Source organism: Cydia amplana, chromosome 5, assembly GCF_948474715.1.
Source record: "Cydia amplana chromosome 5, ilCydAmpl1.1, whole genome shotgun sequence".
NCBI classification, from domain to species: Eukaryota; Metazoa; Arthropoda; class Insecta; order Lepidoptera; family Tortricidae; genus Cydia; species Cydia amplana.
Genome location: NC_086073.1, coordinates 7,462,544 through 7,486,024, shown reverse-complemented (window position 1 = coordinate 7,486,024; position 23,481 = coordinate 7,462,544). Strand labels below are relative to the sequence as shown.

Below are 23,481 nucleotides of genomic sequence, written 5' to 3'. Positions count from 1 at the left end.
GAGTGTAACATGGTGTTACCCTACTTTAATTTGCAGTACATTGCTACTGACAAGATTTGCTTGACGCACTATAACTAATTATTTTTGAGTTATGATTTGCACGTTTGAAAGAAAAGTTGGCTTAAATAGTCACAATGACATGACTGTGTCACTGTCAACTGTCACAGCTGTCAGTGTCATAGTAATCTCTTGGTTATCTCGTTTTCACTCAATCATTGTTATTGTTTCGCAAGTTGGTTGTGGTTGTAAATTTCCGTTTAACGAGCAAAAGGGACGAACTCCCTACATTCAACAAACCCGTAACGTTAATTTCAATTACAATGATAAAGTTTGAAATAGTGTCTTCCAGAATAGCTACAGGCGATGGGTCGGATAAGAAGTTCGTGGTATACATGTTACAAGTCAGGCAAGATATTAGCAGACTTGATCCAGACCCCGTGAACGTAGAAAGGAGATACACTCACTTTTTGGATCTCTACAATGGACTCAAAAAGGATTTCCCAACGATTTTAAGTACCATATCATTCCCTAGAAAGGTATGAGTCACGTTTTATTTATTAAACAACAAAGAAGTACTTGCTAAGTGGGCGTTACTTTGTTTATACGGGTTCTTCCAGGATTTATATTGTAATATTTCAGTTCAATTATGATATCAATTTTGGTATATTTTTATGGATTGTTCACATTCATATGTATATTTTATTCTTTTTTTATGCTTTTCAGATGGTAGTGGGTAATTTTGACCCCAACTTGATAACAGCCAGAGCTACAGCATTTGAGGCATTATTGAAGCTTATATCAGAGGAATCACGTCTCAGGGAGTCCCCAGCAGCTATAGCGTTCTTCCATGACGTGGAGTTAGCCGAGGCTAGACAACTGATGCTTGAAGGATCTCATGACATGGCACTTTCTGTGCTGGAAACTAGCTTCAGATTATTAAATAAGGTAATTTGTGTACATAATGACTAATCTTTATTGTCTTGTAATCTTAATGGCTACTCTTGGTAATGTAGGACATGTTTGTATTGCTGATTACTCATGAATTAACTATTATCATAATATATTTTATTATGAGCATAATATTTACTACATTTTTAATGTGGTCATTCCATCCATTTAGGGCATAGTTTCCCAAAGTGGTCAATACCGCCCCCCAGTGGGCGCTGAACAGTTTCAGGGGGGTGGTCGGGGCCACGGAAGCGATTGGGGGGCGTTCATGCTGCCCAGGGGGGCGCTTACGCTTACGCTTAAGTGAAAAAAAAAAACTAAAAATATTAGATAATACAAATAGATTTATACCTGAGTATACGGTTTATTTGTGTTTTCTACCTAAAACAGCATTTTGAGGAATTAATTCTCAGCAAGCTGGAAATCGTTTTAATACCTTCATTTGGTCCTAAAACAAATGCATGAAATCAGAGTTTGATCAATTCCAGGAGGTGTGCATAGAATTCTAGCTCATTTTCAGTTTTTGCTTGTAGCTCAAAAACGGTACGTCTGACGGAAAATTTCGTCTAAACGTGATAAAAATTGATATTTGAGGATCCGAAAAGTACGCGCATTTTTAGGACCAAATGAATGTTTTAAAATGGGTTCCAGCTTGCTGGGTATTAATTCCTCGAAATGCTTTTTTGGTAGGAAACACAAATAAACCGTATGCTCTAAATACATCTATTAGTAATATTCGTATTATCTAAAATTCTTATTTAATTGGCCTAAATATCAGTTTTAACAAGTTGAAAATGTTATTAAATTAGGTCTTCGCTTAATTCTTTCAGACCAATTTCAACGTGCCCCTGGCACCAAACTGTAATAAGTATCAGTAGACATTTATGGTTATTCCGTGAATTAAAAATATGTTAATTCCGCTAATATTTCATGATGGTGGGTGCTGAAATTTTTTTTGACTCCTAAGTTTGGGAACCTTGATGATTTAGGGTTAAACTCTAATTAAATAATAATTTATTAATATACATAATTATATGCTATTAATGAAATATAACAATAAAATAATGCATACATATATAAATATTAACTAAATAAAATAAATAAATACCTACTCAATATACAATATAAATAAATAGATATGAATTCGAACCAGAAAAGTAAAGGAAACTAAAGAAGTACTAATCAAGGAAAACAGAATTACCCAAGTATTGGAAAGCCACAATTTTTTAAGCCTCTCCTTGAGTGATGCTACAGGGATTGCCTCACGGACACCGGTATCTCGTTCCCGTACAATCTACCTGCAGGTAATCAAAATTCTGACATCTAACATTGAACCTCCACATTGCAGGTGTACACAGACCGGTCGCGGGTGGTGCTGAGCGCGCTGTGCCGCGTGGTGGCGTGCGCGGCCACGAGCGGCGGCGCCCTGGCCGGCCCGGTGGAGCGCTGGGCGCAGCTCGCGCTCCGCCGCTACGAAGCCGTCAGCGACGATGATCTGCTGCTCATCTATATACCGCTGCTGCACACCTGTATATCAATATGGTGAGGTTTTTACTAGCGATGTACCGACTAGTCGCCGACTAGTCGGGAAAGCCTCATTTGTAGTCGGCGACTAGTCGGTAAAAATGGCCGATTAGTCGGCACTTTATAAGTGACAGAAAAAAAGGGCAAAAAGAAATAAACAGGACATATTTTCATAAGCTTTTTACCTATTTTACCCAAATTTTTATTTAGGGTGCTTACGATAACTTTTGTTCGAAATTATTGACCTTGTGGTCGCTTTTTTATGTCCGATTGTGCGGTCGCCATATGAAACGTACCTTAGGATTTTTTTATTTAATTTTTTAGCGTTACTATATGATATGTAGCGCGACGAAAGGGTAAAACGATTGTTTTTTAGTGCATTTGAACCGAACTTAGACCAAACTAATGATCTGGCCGACTAGTCGGCCGACTAATCGGCCATCCGAGCGCCGATTAGTCGGCTAGTCGGCCAAATCAATAGTCGGTACACCAGTAGTTTTTACTCATTTCATACATTTAAAATAGCATAAGACAGTCTTACAAACACTAGGGCCCAGTAGTGAGGCCTTCGGTTTTCAAGTAGATGGTCATGGGCCCAGCTCGTACATAAATTCCTTCAAATGTATGTGTGAATTGTTATGTCAGTCAGTTGACTGATATGAGGAAACTTGACTAATATCAATGCCTCGTTTTCCTTGTAAATTGGAAGGTCAGTAGGCAATCATTTAGCCGAATTGATGTTTGGGATTAAAAGTAGACCCTCAAGTGTGAATGTTTATTTGAAGTTTAATTAAATACTTTGATAGCAGTACTATAAGTAGGTAGGTACATAGTACATTGTGCGTGCACTCAACTGACTGATAGCAGAAAATATGTACCTAGGTATAAACTAGGTCAGTGGTTGTATAATTTCATGACTAATTTTATTGGTTGGTTAATACATGCTTGAAAATAAATATGTATCATCTATTTATCTATGTATAGTGTATAGTACACATTGTATACCAAACAATAACGTCATAGCTTATCTATAGTGGGTCACTAAGAAAATACCCGATGAAAATCAATAGAATACAATAAATACTTGGTTTAATGTAATGATAATAATAACATGCGTCTAATTCGTTATCATCACGTAATATTAATCTGTGAACAATAGATAACCTTCATCCATTACATGATATCATAATAGTTATTTTCGATACAAGTGCGAAAAAGAGGAAATTCGAAACGAGTGGCGATAAATTAAAACACGACCGAAGGGAGTGTTTTAAATCGACACGAGTTGCGATCGCACGTTCGTATCGAACAACGTTTTACAGTACATATGGCACTTTAAAGTTTCGACATACGCACGAAAAGTGCTATTTTACGCACTAGTGCGGAAAAGTAGCCCCATATGTACTGTAAATTTAATTTTTATTGTATTAAAAAAAAAAACGTTGGTATATTTTTATTTCCTGGTCTTAAACGGATGACGATAAAGATTTTTTTATAATTTGATATGGAATTAAACAGCTTATAAGGGTGGAAAAACAAATATATTTTAGTGGCCTTACACAAAACTGAACAGTCCTCTTAGTATGTATCTATTTGTTATGCTATACGGATGTTTAGCTACTTTAGCAAGTCACGAGGTTCAATGACGTAAGACGACGCAACCTTGTTTACAAAACCTACTGAGCTGCTAATGGATATAATTTGAACAAGTTTACGGTTCAAAAATTCACATGATTGTCTTACGGCTGGAAGACATCTCTTTTTAGCGACAAGACCGGGCATTTGGGGCATTATCGATGAAAAGGGACCTTATTGTCCATGGCGCTTACGCCGCACAGCATCGCGCGGCATTGTATTTATATCGGAGCATCGTTGATAATGGCGTAACCGCCATCGACAATAAGGTCCCTTTTCATAGATAACACACATTTCACATTTGATCTTTTACGCAATAAATACATAAAACTATTACCCAACTTGTGCAGAATGTAAGGAAATTATTTTAGCGTATATATGCGGGTATGGGTATGTCGGTTTATTTCTATAGTAGGTAGACCCCATAACCTGCATGAATTGATTATAGGTGTATATAGGATGTAAATTTGCAGAAGCTAACCGAGTTTCAAACGATCTAAGTATAGCAGTGTATATGTATAGCTATAGTCTATCAACTTCATATTGGCTTAGCGGACCCCAGGCTCCCACGAACCGTGTCAATAACCGGGACAACGCGAGGAAGATAAAGTCTATCAACTTCATATTTTATAGGTACTAGAATGTAAACAAACTGAACTACGTGACTTCGTCGGTCAGCCAATATAAGTAGGTAGATAATAGTAGTTTCTGTTACAAGGGATCAAAATGATATATTTCCGTTAAGGGCATACATTTAATCCTGAATGAAGCGATGGATTCTACAATTCTAAAGTAGAAGCGTGAGCCTGAGCGTAATGAGGGATTCAAGTGTTAACGCCCAAGACGAAATAATTTTGATACCGTGTACCATACTGCTTTTCACATCAACTATGAGGAAAATAAAAAAAATCTTAGTGTTGACTGGTGTTGGCACAATCTGATGCTTAAACAGATTATTTAAGCTAAAAAAATAATGTGCAAAAAATGTAAAAATAGTGTGCTAGAACAGAAAAGTGTTACTTTGATCCCTCCTAGCAGGGAGGAAAAGTGCCACTTTGATCCCTCCTAGCAGGGAAGAAAAAGCTCTTTTCCGAATAGGAGGTGTGAAATAGTTATTTGTACAACAAGAGATCAAAGTTTGATATTTCTTCGAGTGCTTATTTTGAGTCCCGTGCAAGCGAAAGATTCTATAATAGATTCACGAGCGTAGCGAGTGAATCTAATTTAGAATCTTGAGCGTAGTAAGGGACTCAAAAGCGCACGAGATGTGAATAACTTTGATCTCGTGTAGTACACAACATTTTTCACCTCAGCAGTGAGAACATATTAGAGAACCCGAAAAATGTATTCCTTCTTCATCACTTACCTCTATTCACTCGTGTTTTCTTAAGATATACCAACAATTAAATTTTCACCTCAGCAGCTCGAACAAGGGTACTTTGCTACTTAAAAACAGTGAGCAAAATCGCATTTTGCTCACTGAGTGAGCAAAATCGCATTTTGCTCATTTTGTCCTTTCAGTGAGCAAAATGCGATTTTGCTCACTGTTTTTAAGTAGCAAAGTACCCTTGTTCGAGCTGCTGAGGTGAAAATGCTGTTCCCTCATTGGCGAAATGACCTAGTCGCGTGCATTTGTTTGTGATCTTAACGGAAGAGGCTAAGTTTACATCTTTGGCCTAATCTTTAATCGAGTGAAACTTCAATTAATTTATTACCAGATCGTAATATATAATGCTAAAGTTTTTTTATCTCAATTTTCAGGGAAACGCTTGGAAAAGACAAATCGCATCTGGTACAAGAGCTAAACGATCTCCGCAAAAAAGGTATGAAAGTAGATTCAGTGCCGAGCCTTATGGAAGCGGTGGATAGCTTACCCACTGTCATTTAATAGATCTCTTAGGTATAAGACATATTCTGTCATTGGCACAGACTTGACAGATTATGACATTATTAAGTGGTTTACAAACAGCGCGAAGGCATCATACATAGGTGCAATTTTACTTGTAAATTTATACTACACCAGCCCATATGAACATGGGTTCATCCTTAGAATAGATACATACCTAATTATATTTTAAACGTAAATCACTGATATCTTTTATTTCTATTAAATGAGTTACAAATTACAAATTTCCATTACACATTCTAACATAAAATACACACATTAAAATTAACATAAGTATAACTAGGACAGTTCACACACAATAAATAAATAACTTAAATATATCTAACTAAATAAAATCTTACTCTAACTGACCTCCGCGAGCTGTATTTTAAATGAATTTACCTAATCATGAATCATGAAACTGACGGTCGCGCTCCCTTGCTAAAACAGTACATTGGTGCAAATGTGTAGTGACCACGCCTTTTCTGTCACGTGAAGATCCGTGACCCTTGGTAACTAACTGTAGTAAGTATCAAAAAATATATGTGAAATAATAAGATAAGATCATACAAAACAATTAGCTATAGTTAATCTAATAAATGTATGTTTAAAGCGAATTATTTGACGAACTGCATCATAATATTGAGCTATTAGCAATCAATGGCTGCTTTTTATAGTGTTCTGTAGTGTGGCCTTGTTATCTAGTAAAATCCCATACTTATAGTAAGTACCTACCTAATATTAAAAATCGGGATAGCATGTAGTTAATAAGTGAAAATATTGTCAGATTAGGAACTTTTATTTATGACAGCTGTTATAAGATTTTTTTGACGATAAGTTGTTTAGATTTTGTTGCTATGTGTCATTAGAAATTATAACACATACTATAAGCGGATATTATTATATTTAAAGTATAATATAAATATATGCTATACTTATCTCATTACAAGTTAAGTTTAAATCAATTTATTTAGGTATATGTATATCCGTATGAGAAGATAAGTAGATCAGAGGAAATGTATTTTAAATGATTATCTTTTTATGCCATGTTACGACTATTTTTCTTTGTGCACACAGGAATTGTATTTAATTATTTATTAATTAAGCAAGTGTAGACATTGGGGCTCGTATATCAGTTAGCTACATTATGAGATCGTCGTTATATTTTTTACTAAAATAACTTATAATATGACCGTCGTCTATGTAGTAGTGTAAAACCTGTACAATGAGGATGATCGTGCAAAGTTTACGTAGATGGCGCTGTAATCGTGTAAAAAAAACATGTCTTTAGATTATGCTAAGTCCAAAGAAACTTAAACCAGAAACTACAAACTTTTGTTTGGTTCCAAGCAGGGATGTTGCGGATGCCGATTTTTTGACATCCGCGGATGCGGATGCGGATGCGGATTTTTAAAGGCTCACATCCGCGGATGCGGATGCGGATGCGGATGTCAAGATAGTACCATAAAAAACGTCAAATATTACATTTTAGTAATTTTTATTTCAAAAAACCGGCCAAGTGCGAGTCGGTCTCTCATTCCAAGGGTTCCGTACATTAAGTCCCACTCACGCTTGACTGCTCATTTCTAATAGGTTTTTTTTGGTTAATAACTAAATTACCTAGCAGTCTAGCACTTACGCCGATGCTAAGACGTTCCTGTACCGACCTGTTCCACATCCGCATCCGCATTAAATCCGCATCGATTTTATGCGAATGCGGATGCGGATGCGGATGTTGAAAATAGTGAAGTTCCGCGGTTGCGGATGCGGATATTCGTAACATCCCTGGTTCCAAGCAGTTGAAAACATCATAATCTGTGAGTTTTAACCTCTTTGTAAATTAACTTAGGAATAAAACTTGTGCATTGAATTAAGTGCGAAATAATTACAGTTTTGTATAATTGATATTGTTATAAATATTACGATTTATTCATAAAACGACTAGATCATTACACAAAGAGAAAAATAATCATGGCAGTTTAAATATAATGAATACGCTTCGATATAAATAATCATTAACAACAATGTAAATGCTTAGTCTATCTTGTACCTTTTCAGGGCTAAAGTAGGTACAGAGACTGTTGCGAAAAAATGTGGAGTGAGTGTAGGAAAGTTAATCTGTAGGTACTTACATTATTTTTTGATATAATATAACTATAGGTACCCACCTAGGGGGTGGGACTAAGGTTGCCAGATCGAAAGGCGTTATTATCGAAAAAAAATCGGGATTTTGGGACTTAGGCCGGGAAAAAAACATTCAATTTAAAGTAATTGTATTAAAAACAAAGATATTTTACATTATTGGCTCTATGTCAGCTGCTCTGTCCATTACGGCTCGACGCGGGTCGCTCGCTCGCTCGACGACAGTTCGGAACTTGAAATTATTGTTTTATAACGTGAAGCTGTTTTTCGGCACAATTTTCACTTGGTCGGGAATCGGGAACACATGCTAAAAATCGGGGAAACCCGCCAAATCCCGACCATCTGGCAACCCTAGGTGGGACTCAGCTAATGTTTAAGATAAGTTTAACTTTTGGTAATAACGACGTATCTTTAAGAGTACACCATACCAATGATAAGCTACAAGCATTGAGAACCGATATGAAAATTATATAATAGGTATCTGTATATTGCGGTAAACTATGTTGTGTCAATTTGGAAGAAATGTAATGAATTTAGAGAGACTGTGTGGCCAACAAATTGTCAATGATTGTGTGATTGGGTATGCCACAGATTCCGCTATTTATAAAATTAAGGGCTTATTTTAAACTGAAGTCTTTAGGTAATAAAAATTAAAACAGACAAAAAAACTCTGGTCATCGTATTAGACCATGATCACATCACTTCTTAAACCGGTAGAATTAGAAAATGTAAGTATAATATGGCCTGCCATCCATATCATTATACTGTTCAAATACATATACAGTACAGTTTTTTTACCAATGACCGAAAGGAATGTTAAGCAATCCGCTTAGAGTATCTTCTTCCGAGAGATAGTATGATTATCTCAGCACGTTAACGATGTAACAGTTGGTTGGCCAGACTATTGTATGCTTTCTATTGGTTGTACATACATATATGTATATAAGAATTTTAGGTTCGACACACGGAGGGAATAATGTATAAATTTTAAATCTTGGTATAACGTTGTTTTTTACGCTTATAATGTTGGCTAAAGTAGTTCAATGTAGTATACAGAATGTGAGAGAAACGAAATGAAAATAAAAGTATTGTAAAGTCTATTTTTTTATTCGGTAGACTGAAATGACAGTTCATAGTATGAACATAAAATGTCATTGCATACTATGAAATGTCATTTTAGTCTACCGAATAAAAAATACACTTTAGTCTCCCAAACTTTTATAAAAGTTGCACATTTATGTAGTAATTTGTATTATACAGTTGTACCAGATTTTATTTTTTAGTCCATTATTATTTATTTTTGTATCTTCAATTTACCATTCTAGTCTTTTATTTGTCTAAAAAAAGTATTCGGATGTTTATAAACTCAGATGATTAGGTATAATTTATAAAGGTTATTATTTATTCACCAGCACCACCAGAAAACTTCTGTCGTTGCTTGGCACAATGATTTAACATTAAACTACTAAAATAACACTTTTCTTTAAGAAAAAAGGGTCAGAAAGGTATATTACAATAAATCGGCCATAAAAATAATTGTGAATTTTGTGATACGTGATCATTTTGCGAAATGAATGTTGATAGATAAAGATAAAGATACACATTTTCCAGAGCATAGGACACCATTATATCCGAGTACCTATTTACGAACTTGCAATCTTGATACAAGACGGGATCATGTTGATAAACACACAACGTGAGTGACGTATGAAATTAAATAATTATCAGTACTTTGTATTGTATTTTTTTATGTAAGTACCATATATTTGTTTGTGATTTATCCGCGTCGGTAGCTGTGTATCCTAAAAGTCAGGCAGCTTATTGATTGATTAACGTAGGCGCTATCTTTGTCTCATGAGCTATGTTTTATTACACTGACATATTCACTAGGGCGTGCGTCTTTCGGAGTAGGTATAGGTACATATAGTACAATTCTAATTATTCTAGATACGGTTCTAGAATTATTCTGTGTCATAATCAGCCACGCAAACCTAACCTAGACATTAATATCCAAATCCACTCTCACATCACATTCATTGTATATATGTATTTATGAAATTCACCATCATCATCATCAACCATTGTCATTAGGTTCGCTAAATTAAGTTAGTCTATAGGTAACCTACATATAATAATCTTAAGGTAAAATTGGCATATCATAACCTCAACATACTCAGATTCTAAACCAAAATATCTAGTATAAGTAGGTACAGTCAGCATCAATAGTATACCTCCAAAAAATTAGAAGCCGTTAAAAATTCCCGTCAAAATATCCATCCTGTGATAGTTTTACAAATAACCTATAGCCGCCGCAATACAATAGAAGTTGCGCTCTCATTTTAAAATGATTACAACATATAAAAACTCAAAAAATGTGCGTTTTCCCAGAGATAAGACCTAGCGAGATCGATTTTTCGCCCCCGAAAACCCCCATATAGTAAATTTCATCGAAATCGTTAGAGCCGCTTCCGAGATCCCCGAAATATATTATACATATATAAATAAATAAATAAACAAGAATTGCTCGTTTAATGGTATAAGATAAGAATATACCTATATCTGGGGCTTCTGGCCATTTTTAGAAAAACCTACTTTTGGGTTATTATTTCAGCCATAAGAAAATTAAAATTGTAGCCATCGTAGGTATACCTATGCGAGTTCTTAACATGAATGAGATTCCCATCCGGTTGGATTTTTTAAAGTTGGTGCCTAATTTAAGTTGTATTATTTTAAATTAATTGCATGTCTACTACTACATATACCTTCATAATGCTTTAATGATATCAGAACATGGATCATTATCAATTGTAAGTACCAAATTCTCAAATAAGGTGACTGATATTTTATACATTTGTAGCGTCACTCAGTAAAATAAATATTAAAATCCTTTACTATAATTGTTGTTTTAATTTCTACCTTCTTTTATATTGATATACTTATAATAAACTTACTATCTACATTTCTGCGAAATGTAAGTACGTATTATCCATAACTCACAATTTCAACTTACTAGGACTTACTATTAGGTATAAGTCTATGTCGATGAAATTATGACCTAAGACAGTCCAGTTATGTATTTATTAAATAGTAACTATATATGTATAATCGTTTTAACACAGTAGCAATAGAAATGCAACGTTGTCGATAAACCACGACCATTCTGAGGATGAGCGGACATTGAAGTCCTTAAGAGGTATGTGCTAGTCTGAAGTTAAATAATGGTTTCACAATATGTGAGGCGACACGAGGATACTCAAAATATACATAAGTACATAACAAGAGTAGAAAAATAGGTCAACATCACACATGCCTCGGCCGAAATAGGAATTGCAGGCCTTGTGTTTCTAAACGCCCTCGCTTTACTCGCCCGGTAATATTACACTCGGCAGGCAATACCATAAATTTCCCGGCCTTTGTACAAACTAAACACTGCATTAACTTATGTTTCAAGGACCTTCATCTTATCTAGTGATGTTGCTAGTGTTGCTACCTACTATACCTAGGATAGCGTGTCTTTATACACTAATAACAGTAGGTAATAACCCTTACACATATGTAGACAGACATGCGAAAGTACTGATGTACCTACATATATTGAAACTAGTTACAAAGGGTGCATTAAGGGTTTTTATTGACTCGCTGGGCTGACACGCAAAGGTACCCTCAAATCACCTAATTGATTCGTGTGGCCCGTCTGCGGCCCACGGGAGCTGTTCGCGATCTAGTCGCTGCTGAGCTTGTTAATTCCGTGAGGAAATGTTGTACAGCACGCGACCAAAGGTACCACTAGGGATTGCAGAACCGGTACTGTTTAAAAGAACCGGGATTTTCGGTACCGGGCGAAAATGGAACCGGGATTTCCCGGTATTTTCGGTACTTTCGGGACTGCCTTCAAAAATCAGTTTTCACATCAATTTTCAGTAAAAAAAAAGCGTAAAACGACCACGAATCTTTCTTAAAACAATAAAAAAGTATCACAGTGAAGGTACACACTTCTCTTGTACCATAATATGTGTCTTTATACCATTTGTTTTTTTTTTCCTAAACTACATGATATTTTTACTATCTTTGTTGATTGGCAAAAACTGAATTGTGGCTCAGTAATATCATCATTTTTTTAAATATGTAAGACGTTTTGTGAAAAAGGATAAAAAAAAATGATAATTTTCGCATGCGTTCAAAATGGGCTGTGGACCTTCGAACATATAATAACAGAACTATCAATACGACACATCAAGAAATTATTCAGCCAGAATTATTAATTCATTTAAAATATCATTATCATTTGTGAGTTTCTTATAAGTAGGTACCGTGTTTGAATTTGAATTAAAAGTAGTATTTTATTAATTACAAAATTGTCTCTATTTTTGCTTCTAGTTAGTATACAAAAATGAAATAACTGATTGTTCGTATAAAATTATTTATCGTACAAACATTTATGCCCTTAAACCTTGAAGTATCAAATTACGCAATTTTATATTGTCGGCATTGCCAAACCTATTGACTTTTTTTTTATTTATTTTAATGTAGTGGTCAGCCGTAAAAGTATTACCATCAGCCAGCCTATTATGGATAGCTTTATCCATCTTTATCCACGTGATAAAATAACTGTCACTGTTTAACACCGTGGGAAAGAAAGTGACGGACACCGTTTTATCACGCTGTCACGTAGACAAGAATGACCATCATATCCGTACAGCCTTAGATTGATAAAATATATTTATTTTCTTTATAAAACATGATATTTCATGCTAAGTAACAGAAAGCAGTCAAATATTGTACCGGAAATTTTAGTCCCGAAAATCCCGGTACGTACCGGGATTTTAATTTTGAAATCATGGTTCTTTGCTTGGCTCTAAATCCCGGGAATTCCCGGTACTTTCGGTACCGGTATTTCCCGGGAGCAAACCCTAGGTACCACTTACTCAATTAAACTATGATTGTTTACGTACCTACGGAAGTAGAAATTATCTTTGAGAGTGACTTTAAATGGTGCAGTTACATATTAAAGGTAGGTGCTTAAGGTGATGCTTGTACTTACATAATGAAACGGCGGTATTTAAAGAGATATCTTAGTATCTTGATTTCTCTGATAATTTCACACACGAAAATTATTTCTGATTTTAGGTATGTCACCTGGCATGTGGCCATGGGGCTTTGGCTTTATTCACTTCCTATAATTCGTTTTTTTTTAGCATTAGAAAAGACTACGCGATCTTGACGTGTCTCTTAATTGAAAAACGATTTTTATAAATCAGCAAAAATCACTAAAATTCACTTATGAAAGCAAAATAATGTAAATAATCGTACATGATTCATAATTGTTACATATTTGCCGTGACTTATTTTTCAAAAGTGTTTTTTAATAAAAAGACACGTCAAGATTGCGTAGTGTTTTCTAATGCTAAAAAAACGAACTATTATTGTATTACATATATGTATGTGTATACGTATATGCAGGTAACTTGTAGGCATTTTCGTATGTGTGTGGCGGTATAAAATCTTGGGTTCACCTCAGTCGTGCCGTGCTGTACACCTATAGACCGGTACCTTTATCATACTTACACAGACGAAAGGTTAAACCGAGAGAGACCGAGAGAGGTTAGCTGGATCATTACTTGACGGTTTGTATCGGATCACTTTTGCGGACAAATTTGTAGTAGTACCTACCTAAATACAGATGTAGTGCATAATTGTTTTCCTTCGTATTTTCTCGGAAACGTGTATTTGTAATGCCACTTCAATCAACCTACAGAGACCGACTGAAATAGCTGACACGTTCGTACGTTTCCGTAAAAATACGAAGGAGAATATATAATTATGCACTACATCTGTACTGCGTGGTAGGCTCTCTAGTCTCTCTACCTAATATAAATATAATAAAATAACCTCTTGTATTAGTCAAATATGCGTCCACGAATATAAGCTTGCTAGAACGCTGAAGTACCTAATGATGGCCCACATCCCACATATGTCTAAGGGGAAAGCATTTAGAAAGGAAAGTAATAGAGTAATGAAAAGCTTTACCGACAAAACGATAAGTTTCTAAGTTAAACGGTTGTATGAGAGATCGGCTTTTTACTATCAAGATTAGATCACGATCTGTTTACGTAAGGAAATAAAGAATGGAAAGAGGAGTTCTTAAGAAGCAAGTTGGTTTTAAGCGCGCCCTGTAACCGCTATAAATCGGCCGTCCAGAATTTACGACGGCCCTCCGCAAATCGGTTTATATTTTCGATAAATAAAATTGGCGCGGGTTTTGCGAGGTAAGCAGAGACCGTTAGGAGCGCGTCGCCGCCGCCAGCTGCCGCGCTCACATAAACCCGACTACCCTCGCGTTTTCTTGCTGACAATTTTTTCCTGCCCCGGTCATTACACAGCTGGGCCCCGAGACAAAACGGCGAATCGTTTAAGCCCTCTCCGGAGACCGTCCAATTTTATTGTGTGTACCTAGTGGAAATTGATATGCCGCGTGAGTGCCTGTCGTCGTGCCGCGCCTGTGATGGACACACCGGCGAGCCGGTCCATTTGACGCCTCGCAACTTTGTCTAATAAAACATATATAATATATGCTTTTTACTATATAGGTAGAGTCTGTTCTGAAAGAGAAGAGTCATGGAATGTATTGCTGGGCCCCATACATTCCACGACTTTTTTCTTTCCGCACAGACTACTGACCATGTTTCACTCTTTGATCAGCTTATTTCGGCCTATAGCAACCACAGATACCATCGAATGCCATACTCAATGAAACCTCTTTCAAGCGCAGAGGGAAATTTGCTTTTTAAAGACTAGTTGTTGTCATAGATTAGTTAGTATATGTTATTACTGTGTTGTTGTCACACAAATGTCAGGCGTTCGCATGCGTGTCATGCGTTATCAAAATTTCCAATGAAATTAAATTATTTTATTTCACAAGCATCTAGTTTAATTTGGCTAACACTTATGCCTGCTAACATGAGAGAATGGGACTGGATTGCTATAGCGGGTGCGCTTCTAGCGTTCACTCTGCCCCTGAGCCTGCTGGTACCCAACTTCTCCTTGTGGATGGTAGTTCCTAAAGTGCAAGTGACTCGTTTCCACTTCCTCGCCCAGCACTTTACTTGGTTGCAGTTAAATACTGCCATTATTATCCTAGTATTGTTGCTGTTTTTTATTCATCTTGAGATAAGAAAGCGAAAGTAAGTATAGTTCTTTTTTTTAGCATTAGAAAGAACTTGCAAGAAGGTAAGCGATCTTGACATGTCTTTTAATTGAAAAACGCTTTTTTTAAATCAAAAACTATTATGTACTTATGGAAGCAGAAGAATATAAATGATCGTATTAGATTCATAATTGTTACATATTTGCCGTAACTTTGTGTTTTTCAATTAAAAGACACATCAAGATTGTTTACCTTATTTCTAATGCTAAAAAAAATCAACTACTTATAGTATTGATAAAATGTATTTATTGGTACTAATACCTACACATTTATATGTGTAGGTATTCTACTTGAATTTGTACGGCTACGGTGTTCTACAGACTCGATCTTCACACGTCTAAATTAGTAAAGCATTAGATATTCTCAAGTGTTATAAGGTAACCACTTCAATTTCCTTTTAGGTTGGATGAAATGGTAGAAAGGGTGATGCTAGTAAGCCAAGCAGCGGACAAGACAGTAGAAGAGGAGAGTTGTAAGCAGGCGGGGGCCATGCGCGCGTGCGTCGAGCTACTAGACACAGCTGCCGAACAGTACGAGCATCTGGTGCTGCTGCGTCAAGAGCTAGGCCAGCGACAGCCCAAGCAGGGCCCGCCGGGCGTTGACAGCTCGCAAGACATTAACGAATAGGTAAGTGATCCGCGTATGCCGAAACAGATGCCAAGAGCTGGCCATCGAGAGTGTAAGCAAGGCCCGATGGGCATCGACAGCTTACAGGTTCTGTACGAGTAGGTAAGTGAACAGCTGCGACGAACGACGAGGGTCCTTACGAAAGGCAAGGTGAACGTTCTATTTATTTAGGCGTATATATAGATAATTACAAAATCACGATACCTTACAATACTATACTTGGAGGTACCCAGTACCCAGTCAGCCATCAAAGTAAAAACAAAACATTTTCAACAGCACACGGACTGTATCCACCAGGGATGTTGCGGATGCAGATTTTTTGACATCCGCGGATGCGGATGCGGATGCGGATTTTTAAAGGCTCACATCCGCGGATGCGGATGCGGATGCGGATGTCAAGATTAGGTACTTATAAAACGTCAAATATTACATTTTTAGTATTTTTTTATTAAAAAAAACCAAACTTTTAGTATTTGAGCAAGAATATAGGTGCGTTATATTTAATAAACAGTAACTTCGCCGACTTTTCTGGATCTAGACGATTTCGTTATAGGCAGGGGTCGGACAAAAAGTGCGGATGACGTAAAAATGACGTAATCTTGCACACAGTTTGAGTTTGTATTTAAACTTCCGGGTGACATGTAGTAACAAAGTAGTATTAATGAAGTAACAAAATAATCGTAAATAAATCCATGGAATTAATAATACAGGTGGTAGGGTGATGTAGTGAATAAAATAAATTTCACGAAACTTGTTACCATAAGGTATAATTATTTGAAATTAGTTAGAACACTTAGAACAAGTCTGTGGGATCCTCAGATAAATAGGTTTAATAGTCAAAAGTGGGAACAGTAGGTAAGATTAGTAAAAATAAAAAAAGAATTTGATGTTATTACACTTTTATAGCTAAATTTTAGCTAAATATAATCATGAAGATACAATAGCTAAACAATAACGAAGTCAATTTATTGTTCATCTGATTGACAATGTGTCAGTCAAAAACGTACTTACTCATTTCAAGTGGCGATATCGTTTAATAAAGAGGTTGATAAATGATAAGTGACAATTGTTTATGAAAATCAAAAATACTATTTGAAATCATCCTATAAGTGGTTTGACGTCATCCGCACTTTTTGTCCGACCCCTGGTTATAGGTAATGACGAAATTACCTAGCACTTACGCCGCCGCTAAGACGTTCCTGTACCGACTTGTTCGACATCCGCATCCGCATAAGCTCCGCATCGATTTTATGCGGATGCGGATGCGGATGCGGATGTTAAAAATAATGCGGATGTTCCGCGGTTGCGGATGCGGATGCGGATGTTCGCAACATCCCTGGTATCCACGTTTTACATTGTTAAGAGGACCGCTGCGAAGAAATTCGATTTTTATTCAACGCTCTCAGCGCTAGAAGTGTTCATTAGAGTGTACTGGGTCCCGCGGGACGTTGTCGACGCGAAAAAACCAATCTGGAGCCGGCAATTATGGCAAATGACCTAATTAGACTCGGGACGGTCGCCACCGCAAGATTTTTCACCGCGTCTTTGCGGTGTTTCACGCGAATTGCCTTTTAATAAGCGGTGAACGATAGCTGTTTGGTCGGTTTGGTTTAAATTAAGTCGCAAGGATAAGGAACAATGTTGTGACTATGTAAAGGACTATGAAGGTAATGCTCTGTTTAACCGCATAAAATACAACGCGCTCATTATAAATAATTTACTTTATTTTGTCTTCAGAAAAAGTAGAACCTATAAATAAATCTAATTGATAGATTGACTATCAGAAAAAATTATAGCTGTATGAGTTGCAAAGCTTGTCAAACATGTACATACCTACGTTTAAAACCGTTTTTATGACATGTTTTTGTAAATTTTATTCTATTCTATTCTATTTAAGTACCTATACCGAAAATCATTAGGTAGGTATATCTCATTAATCGTTTGTCATATAAAAACAAAGAAGATCACCGGTAGCTAATATCAGTGCTAAAGATGATTAATATTATACATATGAAGGTACAAGACTTGAGATTTCTAATAAATGTATTAATAGTTGATCTGCATCTCGCTTGGAACTTGTGACGGTGTTCGGTTTACGACACCCTGTTTTACGAGAGGGCATTAATTCGCGACCGAATAACCGGCGGCCCGCGCAAGTTTGTTACAAACTTACAAAGAGCACACTCTGCCAGTGTTAACAATTAATTTGATTTAATGCAGCAATGTGTTCCGCACTTTAATTGAAGACGTAACAAACGAAATAAGCGAGCTCTCACCCCGAATTCATTTCCGTTTTAAAGTAATTTAAAAGTTATTTGTGTTATCCGCGATAAATTAAAACATTTTCTTACTTTGTAAATTACTTATTGAATTGGTCTATGAACAGGTTATATCAACTAAATAGATCGATGTTACTAATGCATTTAAAAATATCATAATACCTACTTTTGTCATTGTTATCCGTGTATAGAATCGCTAATATTAAACTAATATCCCGATTTTACGATTGTGAAAATAGTGATGGCTTGGTTCTTATGTAGAGTAATGAATGTCAAGATTATTTTAGGTGGGTTAGGTAGCGTAATTACTGTCTAGTTCACTATACGTATATGTATTTATGCAACAAAAGTACTATGCATGCTTCAGAAAGAAAACTATCAATTCCTCCTAACCGAAAAACCCTCGCACGTCTACGCTCCAAACGTTTACATTGTAAGTCACAAAAAACGGAATAATATTTCATGCATTTGCAAATACCGGGTCGTTCCCATCGGAACAAGCGGTTTGTCATTTGCAATTCGCGTGCGACGCGAGGCTGGAGGCAGGCGCCTCGTCTGAGGATGCGGAGCGGAACATCTTCCTCTATTTTCATTAGACGCATCCGCGGGGAGGATCAGAGTCTGGCAAAAATAAATAAAACTGTTATTGAGATAAGCATCTGCGCGGCGCGGCTTTCCGCTAAGTCCCGCTGTGTCGCGTTGAGAAATGTACCAAGATATGTCGGGATTACGCGCCCGCCTTCCGCGAGACGCTTTTCCACTGAGAGTAGTTATTGATATATTTTTATTATAAATAAATGAAAATTGATTAAGTATAAATGAAAATGGTTGATCTATTTTAACTCACCAAACCTTAATATAATAACTCTGCCATCACTGACATTAACTTATATGCAACTCAATTATGCCCTTCGAGACAAAGGTGATTAAAAATCTACACCGTGTTTTATAACTCCGTTAATTTCAAGGGTGCATTCCTGAGCTTAAATTAAGTTACTTTCTCAAAGACTTCGGTATTCCAATTAACTCAATTTTGAGATAATCAATTAAAAAAAACCTGATAAGACCCCTACGAGCATTTAGTACGAGTGCTTAGTGTTTAGTACGAGTTTAGAGTTCTACATTTGCTACTAAACGCAAAAAGTACTATCTCGGACCAATATGTCATAGTTTTCAATTGTTTGGTTAAGTTCAATATAATGCCCGTGTAATAAAGTTAAGTTAGTTTATTTCTTTATTAATGTACATTTACCTGTTAACTTATTTATTTAATAAATACCTTGTTTTCATGCCCGTGTTACAATAACGCTATGGCCATATTTCGATATGCAGCACTTTTTATGGAAAATAAAAAAAAGATAAATTATAAATATAAATGCCATTCAGTTTCTTTAAATGTACTAATTAGACATATCCCGAAGTTAAGACGAAAGGGGACGACCGCTCCGAAACCGCCTTTTCATACAAACGTAGTTCCCATTTTCCTTTCTGGATATTAACATTATTGAAAATATTTTTACATAAATTGATGTATTTTAATCATAGCTATGTACTATCGTTCGTTTTGCTCGATTGTTTCCTTTCCTCTTAACGGAATTCAATAAAACACCGTGTATAGACTAGACGCTGCATTCTAATCGTATTAAATACGCGTAAAGTGCTGTCATACAAATTTGCTTAAACGTTCCATCCACGTAGGAAAAAATGAAAAACTCTAAAGCGAGCCTGAAGCCCCGGGAACTCGGCGATAAAAAATCTTAAGGCGCCGCGGTATTAGTTGAAGACGTATCTGGTTGGATTATACAGTGTACATAGGCTTGGGCGACACTGGTTGTCGCAAATTGGCCCACACAGCACCTGCGGCGACGGTCGGCCACCTGCCCACCCCCGGATTAATTTCTCATCATGCCGCCCGCCTTCTAGAGAAATAATGAACACGACATCCTTGGAGAAAAATGCCACTAAGCCCAGTTTTACTTGATTAATAAACTCCTTGAAGCTTTACTTCAGTCTTTATGGCTGTGTCTGGTGAAATTGAACAATAAAGGCCAGACCAGACGGGAACAGTTTTTCGCCAATCTGATTAAATTGTCTGATCAAATCGGGTGGTGCGGACGCAAACGCTTATTTGGCTCGCCGATTATAGCCGATATTACCGATAAAATGGAGGTGCGGACGCAAGAATACCAATTTGTGACGCTAGTATTCGCGTTTATTCTGGGCATTTTTAGGGTTCCGTAGCCAAATGGCAAAAAACGGAACCCTTATGGATTCGTCATGTCTGTCTGTCTGTCTGTCTGTCCGTCCGTCCGTATGTCACAGCCACTTTTTTCCGAAACTATAAGAACTATACTGTTGAAACTTGGTAAGTAGATGTATTCTGTGAACCGCATTAAGATTTTCGCACAAAAATAGAAAAAAAAAAATTTGGGGGTTCCCCATACTTAGAACTGAAACCCATACGTGTGGGGTATCTGTCTATGGATAGGTCTTCAAAAATGATATTAAGGTTATAATATCATTTTTTTCTAAACTGAATAGTTTGCGCGAGAGATACTTCCAAAGTGGTAAATTGTGTGTCGTCCCCCCCCCTGTAACTTCTAAAATAAGAGAATGATAAAACTAAAAAAATATATAAGTATGATGTACATTACCATGCAAACTTCCACCGAAAATTGGTTTGAACGAGATCTAGTAAGTATAGTTTTTTTTAATACGTCATAAATCCCCTAAATACGGAACCCTTAATGGGCGAGTCCGACTCGCACTTGGCCGCTTTTTTTTCATTTAGAGCGCTCAAATATCACCATAAATCTAATATTGGTGATTCAATTGGAGATTGTCGCCAATTACTTTTCTGATTCGACCGATTTGATCAACCCGTCTGGACTGGCTTTAAGTTGGCATAATCAGGCTCCTGCTACGAAAATATTGTTAAGTTATTGTGATTATATTTAATACACGGATATAAAACATACATAATTATATTTTATACAGAAAATTGTCGTCAACATAGTTCTGACAACATAGACCTGTTCCAAAAGAGATAAACGTGTCTGCGGCTGGAATAAACATGTTCGTAGTGCGCACGGGGAGGCGAGACTTAAATACAAAATGTGGCTTAATTGTAATAAACCTAGTACAGGAAAAATATATGATGAAATGTGTGAATCTCGTAAAGTATTTAAAAGTAAACTGAACTGGTGCATAAAACACCAAGAACAAATTAAGATGGATATCATTGCGACGCATAGGGAAACTAAAAACTTCACTAAATTTTGGAAAGCTACAAACAAGCTTAATATCAAGCCTAGCCTACCCGTGAGCGTTGCAGGGCAAAGTGAACCCAAGGAAATTGCGGAAGTATTTAGGAAGCATTTCACGGTGAAATCACCTTTAGGTCCTTCGCAACAGGTGATCGATGCTGAGACTAGTCATGATAGGGCGATAATTCATATCACGGCCAAACAAGTAGCAAACGCTATTAGAGACATGAATAGAGGCAAGTCCCCTGGTAGTGACTGCCTCAGTATCGAACACTTAAAATATGCCGGGATTCATTTGCCGAGAGTTTTGTCTATGTTCTGTTCACTTTGTCTAAGACATGCCTACTTACCAGATGAATTAATGAATACCATTGTTGTACCAATAGTGAAAAATAAGACTGGAGACATCGCTGACAAAACCAACTAAGTATAGACCAATCTCTCTCGCAAATGTACTCGCCAAAGTATTGGATGGCATGCTTAACGCCCAACTTGACCACTACTTACAGTTTCAGGACGGACAATTTGGATTTAGACCTGGCCTCTCGACTGAAACTGCCATTTTGAGCCTTAAACATGCCATCCGGTATTACACTGACGGTAGCACTACCGTCTACGCATGTTTCCTGGACCTCTCTAAAGCCTTCGACTTAGTTTCCTACGACGTCTTATGGCAGAAGATGAGGGATAGGAACATACCTACGGAATTGACCAGCATATTTCAGTATTGGTACGCTAATCAGCGCAATTGTGTGCGATGGGCTGGTGCACGTTCAGACTCGTACGGTTTAGTTTCAGTTTCAGTTTCATTTATTTTGTTGTTTTGTGTGGCGTAAGACAGGGAGGGTTGTCTTCGCCAAAGCTCTTTAACTTGTATGTGGACGGACTTATATCTGAGCTCAGCAACACGCATGTGGGGTGTCACGTGGACGGTGTCTGTGTAAACAACATCAGCTACGCAGATGACATGGTGTTGTTGAGCCCATCATCGGTGAAGGCACTGAGAAGGCTCCTAAGTATTTGCGAGTCCTACGCGAGCAGACACGGATTACAATACAATGTAAAAAAAAGTGAATACATGATCTTTAAAGCCGCCGGTAAAAGACCGGAAATGCCGCCTCTTAATGTGCCGGTCATTTATCTCAACGGTTACAGAGAGTTACAGAGAGTTTATAACTTCAAATATCTTGGGCATTATCTAACCGACGACCTTAAAGATCATTTAGATATTGATAGAGAACGCAGGGCACTGGCGGTGAGGAGTAATATGTTGGCCGGCAGGTTTGCTCGTTGCTCGGATCAAGTCAAGATCACTCTATTTAAAGCGTTCTGTCAGAGTTTCTATACGAGCAGCCTGTGGTTCAACTGCACTCAGAAGGCGCTCAGTGCCCTGAGGGTTCAATATAATAACGGCTTTCGGGCGTTGTTGAAGCTGCCCCGCTTCTGTAGCGCTTCTAAAATGTTTGCGGAGGCACGCACAGATGGGTTTCACGCCATCGTGCGCAAAAGAACGGCCTCGCTAGTCAGTAGGATCCGGGGCAGCTCTAACGGCATCCTAAAGGTGTTTGCAGGAAAGCCTGATTCTCCCATGCACAGACATATTAATAAGTTAATGATCATGGGTAGTTAATTGTGTACATTTTAATTTTATCGATTTTATGTGATTTTATTTATTTATTGTGATTTTGCTAATTTTTATTAATTTAATTTACTGTAAATTTTAATTTCATTTATTTATAACTTATGTAGTGTTTTAAATATTAACAATAGATTTTAAGTCACTTTGTACCTAACAGCAATGGATCATAAGTCATCTGAATAAAGAAATTATATTATTATTATTATAGTGCATCCACGGGAATTTTGAAAAGGTTACCTACTGTAATTGTACTTACATAATATGTAAGTACGATTACAGTAGATAATTCCGTTTGTGTTCTATATTTATTTGATTAAAATCTTATTCTTTGA

General features: G+C 36.8%; 2 protein-coding genes and 1 long non-coding RNA gene across 5 annotated transcripts in view; 2 read left to right on the top strand and 1 right to left on the bottom strand.

Moving 5' to 3' along the window:
* LOC134648016 (uncharacterized) overlaps positions 1-23,481 on the bottom strand; it is a 441,830-nt gene that overhangs the window by 31,740 nt on the left and 386,609 nt on the right. The window lies entirely within an intron of this gene.
* LOC134648454 (sorting nexin-20) lies at positions 194-6,033 on the top strand. The gene is made up of 4 exons (XM_063502975.1): positions 194-536; positions 724-945; positions 2,297-2,490; positions 5,869-6,033. Exons 1-4 carry the CDS (start codon positions 321-323, stop codon positions 5,993-5,995), a joined length of 759 nt encoding a protein of 252 aa, XP_063359045.1. The 5' UTR covers positions 194-320; the 3' UTR covers positions 5,996-6,033.
* LOC134648003 (uncharacterized) overlaps positions 14,973-23,481 on the top strand; it is a 76,085-nt gene continuing 67,576 nt past the window's right edge. For all 3 annotated transcript variants that reach the window (XM_063502436.1, XM_063502435.1, XM_063502437.1), the window contains exons 1-2: positions 14,973-15,315; positions 15,740-15,965. In XM_063502436.1, coding sequence (XP_063358506.1) covers positions 15,026-15,315; positions 15,740-15,965 — 516 coding nt within the window. In that variant the 5' untranslated portion in view covers positions 14,973-15,025. The remainder of the gene's footprint in view (positions 15,316-15,739; positions 15,966-23,481) is intronic.